The sequence below is a fragment of the Gekko japonicus genome, unplaced genomic scaffold (assembly GCF_001447785.1).
Source record: "Gekko japonicus isolate JY-2015 unplaced genomic scaffold, Gekko_japonicus_V1.1 scaffold6330, whole genome shotgun sequence".
NCBI classification, from domain to species: Eukaryota; Metazoa; Chordata; class Lepidosauria; order Squamata; family Gekkonidae; genus Gekko; species Gekko japonicus.
This window is the reverse complement of record NW_015172755.1, coordinates 12,861-17,880: the sequence shown is the minus strand read 5'-3', so window position 1 is coordinate 17,880 and position 5,020 is coordinate 12,861. Positions and strand designations below refer to the sequence as shown.

The following is a 5,020-nucleotide window of genomic DNA, read 5'->3' as shown; positions in this document are numbered from 1 at the left end:
CAGGTCAATGGTCCCTCTAGTCCAGCATCCTGTTTCACACAGGGGCCAACCAGTTCCTCTGGATGGATAACAACAGGGCAGAGAGCCCAAGGCCTTCACAAGAACTTCAGAAGAGCCCTGCTGGATCAGGTCAATGGTCCCTCTAGTCCAGCCTCCTGTCTCACACAGGGGCCAACCAGTTCCTCTGGATGGCCAACAACAGGGCAGAGAGCCCAAGGCCTTCACAAGAACTTCAGAAGAGCCCTGCTGGATCAGGTCAATGGTCCCTCTAGTCCAGCATCCTGTTTCACACAGGGGCCAACCAGTTCCTCTGGATGGTCAACAATAGGGCAGAGAGGCCAAGGCCTTCATAAGAGCATCAGAAGAGCCCTGCTGGGTCAGACCAGTGGTCCATCTAGTCCAGCATCCTGCCTCACACAGTGGCCAGCCAGTTCCTCTGGAGGGCCAACAACAGGGCAGAGAGGCTGAGGCCATCAAAAGAACACCAGAAGAGCCCTGCTGGATCAGTGGTCCATCTAGTCCAGCATCCTGTCCCACAGAGTGGCCAACCAGTTCCTCTAGTTGGCAAACAACAGGGCATAGAAACTGAGGCCTTCCCCTGATGTTGTGGCTCTCCAGGGTCTCAGGCTGAGGTCACATCAACTCCTACCTGACCCTTTTTTAAAAAATAAACTCCTACCTGATCCTTTCAACTTGAGATAGCAGGAGTGAACGTGGGTCTTCAGGCATGCCAAGCAGACGCTCTCCCACTGAGCCAGAGCCCACGGGATTTTATTTCCATGTGAATTACACATCCGCTTGTCTACTTCCATATTCCATGAACACATCAAGAGCAAATCTGGGGATCGGAGCAAGAGATGCAGATATATGTCTCGGTAAACGAGCTGATGGATCTCAAATAAAATACTACATCTGAGTTCTTCTTACCACATTTATTTATAGGGTTGCCAAGTCAAAAAAACTCATTGGCGGGGGAGCCTCGCTAGGCTCCGGGAGCTGTCTCCCGGATGCGCGTGCGTGCGCCGGCAGCATGTCACCAGAAGTGATGCGCGACGTCGACCACGTTGAGGGCGTGGCCCCAATCGTCGGAGGGGAAACCAAAAACCATAGAGTTTTCCCTCCGACGATCCGGGCCACACCCCCAACGTGGTCGATGTGGTTGCGTCACCTCTGGTGACGCAGCCACACTGCACTTCGGGGGGTGGAGTTCCCCCCGGGGCCCGATTCCACGGCGGCGGAAATCGGGCTTCCAAAGCGGGGGTTTACCCGGCCCCACTTGGCAGCCCTATTTATTTAGGAGGGAATTTTTGCTGTCAGAATGTCACTCTGTGATCTCGGTCCTCCGAGGCAATTGAGTTGCCTCGTGATTTGCACAAAAGGGACTGTACAAATGTGAGTGAAACTGATTTAATCATTTCCAAGCCCGAGGAAAAGCTTGGAAGGGTAGTTCTGCCAGGGAAGGCTAATTATCCCCAACAACGAATTCTCAGCTCTCTTCTGAAACACTAACCCCCTTTCCAGAAAGCCATGACAAACGTGCTTGGTATTTTAGAAAACCTGATAGCACCTTGTGGATTTTGTATTTTTGTTGTTGTTGTTGTTCAGTCGCACAGTCGAGTCCGACTCTTCGCGACCCCACGGCCCTCCTGTCTTCCGTCGTGCTCCTGAGCTCGCTTAATTTCATGTTCGCTGCGAATTTTGTATTACACTGTGAGATGCAAACCCAGTAGCACCTTAAGAGACCAACAAGATTTTTCGGGTACAATATGGTTGCCAAGTCCAATCGTCACGCTGGCGGGGGGATTGTGTGGGTTTTTTTTCCAGAAGTGGGGGTGGGGACGTCACACGACATGCATATGTCACCCGGAAGTGACTTAGACATGGCAGTGATATTGGGGGCAACGCTCTGGTTTTGGGGCAAAATTCTATGGTAAAATTGCCCTCAAACCATAGAGTTTTTTCCCCAAAAGCCAGAATGTCACCCCTTAATGTCACTGAGATGCCTGCATCACTTCTGGTGATGTCAGTGTGTTGTGCACATCGTCATTTTTTGGGGGGGGGATTTCTTCCCATCAGCCCGCTGGCCACAGGCGAGCAGGAGCCCACAAAAGCAACAGATCCCCCACCCACACCTGGGGAACGGTAGCCCTACGGTACAACCCAACACAAACATGTCAATTTCACACCCGAGGCTGCGGAGCTGCATTTGACCCACAGCTTCGCCCGATTCCCTCCGCAGTTTCATGATCCTCAAAAACAAGGATCACGAAACTGTGGAGGAAATTGGGTGAAGCCGCGAGTCGAAATGCAGCCCCGCAGACTTGGGTGTGAAATTAACATGTTTGTGTCGGGGCAAACGGCGGCTGCGCCGCGAGGCAGCTTTAGTGAGAAATTGCCCTTGTTCTTGGTCTCTAAAGTATGTCTGAACTCAAATATCGCTCGTCTACTGCAGAAAAGCATTGCTACCCACCGAAACTATCTTCACGCATGTTGTACTTCATGCGTATATTGTACTGACCAGATGTGGTGGCACATTCTCCGATCGCATCCCTCAGAAACTGAGCACCAAACTGGCGGTGATCCAGTTCTTCCAAGGCAATACTGAACATATAAGAACATAAAAACATAAGAAGAGCCCTGCTGGATCAGACCAGTGGTCCATCTACTCCTGCAGGTTTCTTCCCTTGAAGCTAGGGTTGCCGACGTGGAGAAGCTGAGGCTATAAGTCTATCAGCAGCTACTAGACATGGTGACTGAGGGGATCCTTCACATTCAGAAGCTCTAAACATCTGAATCACAGAGCCAGGAGGCAACATCAGGGGAGGGCCTTGGCCTCTAACCCCTGTTGTTGGTTCTCCAGAGGAATTTGGTCTGATCCAGCACAGCTCTTCTCATGTTCTTACCAGGGGAAGGCCTCAGCCTCTGTGCCCTGTTGTTGGCCTCCAGAGGAACTGGTTGGCCCCTGTGTGAGGCAGGATGCTGGACTAGATGGACCACTGGCCTGACCCAGCAGGGTTCTTCTGATGTTCTTATGAAGGCCTCATCCTATATGCCCTTCTGTTCCCCCTCCAGAGGAACTGATTGGCCACCGTGGAGCTTAGAGGGAACATTGTGGAGCTTGGAGGGATCTGGCTGCCCAGTTTGGTACCATAGAGTTTTAAAGGCAAATGCTAGATCATCCCTTGCTCGCAATTTTAATGCTACTAGGTTTTTTCACTCACGGGATAGAATTTTTGCTCACAACACTGTGGAGCTTAGAGGGAACATTTATTGCCTGCCTTACGGCTGCCAGGTCCCCTGCGGGTGTGGGGGTTTGCCCACTCTAGAGGCCCCTAACCCTCCAGCCCGGATCCAGCTGCCGGGGGAACCCCATCCCCAAAGTGCCAGAATCGGGCCGAGTTGCCCTGCGCAATGACGTCACCTGGGAGTGACGTCATCACACCAGGGACGTTGTTGGGGGACGCTTTAGCGTTTGGCATTAAAACTCTATGGTACCATTGAGTTTTAAAGCCAAATGCTAGAGCGTCCCTCGACGGCATGCCCAGCACGATGACGTCACTTCCAGGTGACGTCATTGCGCCGGGCAACTCGGCCCGATTCTGGCACTTTGGGGGCGGGCAAAGCTCCCAGACGCAGACCTTCCAACCACCACTGGATGCCAGGTAGGGACCTGGCAACCCTAGCCTGCCTCCACACCACAACCCTGGTATCCCTTGGAGGCCTTCCATCCAAATACTGGCCAGGGCTGACCTGGCTTAGCTTCTGAGATCCGGTGAGATCGGGCTAGCCGGGGCCTCTAAGGTGCTACTGGACTGAAATCTAGCTGTCCAACCATAGCCCAACATGGCGGCCTTCGGTAACTGTCTTCATGGATATTGCACTGTCTGCTTGGCTGACTAGATACAGTGTAGGGTTGCCAAGTGAAGTTGACTTCCCGGCGGGAGAGCCTCGCAGGGCTCCGGGAGCCGTCAATCATTGTGCGCACGCACGCGCGCCAGCACATCACCGGAAGTGATGCGCGACATCGATCACGTTGAGAGCATGGCCCCGATTGTCAGAGGGAAAACCATAGAGTTTTCCCACCGACGATCGGGGCCACGCCCCCAATGTGATCGATGTGGTTGCGCTTCGGGGGGCGGAGTTCCCCCCAGGCGGCGAAAATCGGGCCTCCAAAGCGGGGGTTTACCCGCCCCCCGCCCCCACTTGGCAGCCCTAATACAGTGGCACATTCTGCAAACCTATGCCTCCGAAACCGAGTGCTGAATTGGGGATGATCCAGTCCTTCCAAGGCGATACTCGATGTAATTGCTCATATCACATGCATACGTTTTCTCTATCATGCCTCGGGTAAAGCTCTCTCTGTCTCAGCTCTTCAGCTTCAGGAGAAACCGGCTTCTTTCCCTCTCACCATTCTGGGACATTCTACCCGCTCAGCTTGTCCCCACATGAGGCCCAGCAGCCTGGAACACTTTGCTTCTATTTCACAAGCTTGCCTTGTTCCAAATATGCTCCATTCCCTAGGGATACCTGATGTCATCCTCATGCATTTCGGTTTCAGGAAGGCCCATGAATCCATCGTTCGCCCTCACGCTCGCTGTTTCGAACGTGATCTGCGCCGTCGTCTTTGGCCATCGCTTCTCCAATGACGACAAAACCTTCCACCACCTGCTGGAAGCCATGGAGTGCATATTCAAATTTGCAGGGAGTATCTATCATCAGGTGAGTGTCTCATCTTTTTTTCCCCTCCTCCTTCCCCTGACAAATGCAGAACACTACTAGGCAGAGGTCATTTCGGGGGGGTACCATAGAGTTTTAAAGCCGAATGCTAGATCGTCCCTTGCTCGCAATCTCAAATTTGCAGGGAGTATCTATCATCAGGTGAGTGTCTCATCTTTTTTTCCCCTCCTCCTTCCCCTGACAAATGCAGAACACTACTAGGCAGAGGTCATTTCGGGGGGGATCACGGGGGATCGCAGTTCCCCCCGGGTGAGGTATGGGGGGCGGGGCACATGACGAAGCC

General features: G+C 53.0%; 1 protein-coding gene across 1 annotated transcript in view; it reads left to right on the top strand.

Moving 5' to 3' along the window:
- LOC107119366 (cytochrome P450 2J6-like) overlaps positions 1-5,020 on the top strand; it is a gene marked incomplete at both ends in the record, with an annotated part of 26,546 nt that overhangs the window by 11,175 nt on the left and 10,351 nt on the right. Inside the window, one exon of the mRNA XM_015421830.1 lies at positions 4,559-4,719. Coding sequence (XP_015277316.1) covers positions 4,559-4,719 — 161 coding nt within the window. The remainder of the gene's footprint in view (positions 1-4,558; positions 4,720-5,020) is intronic.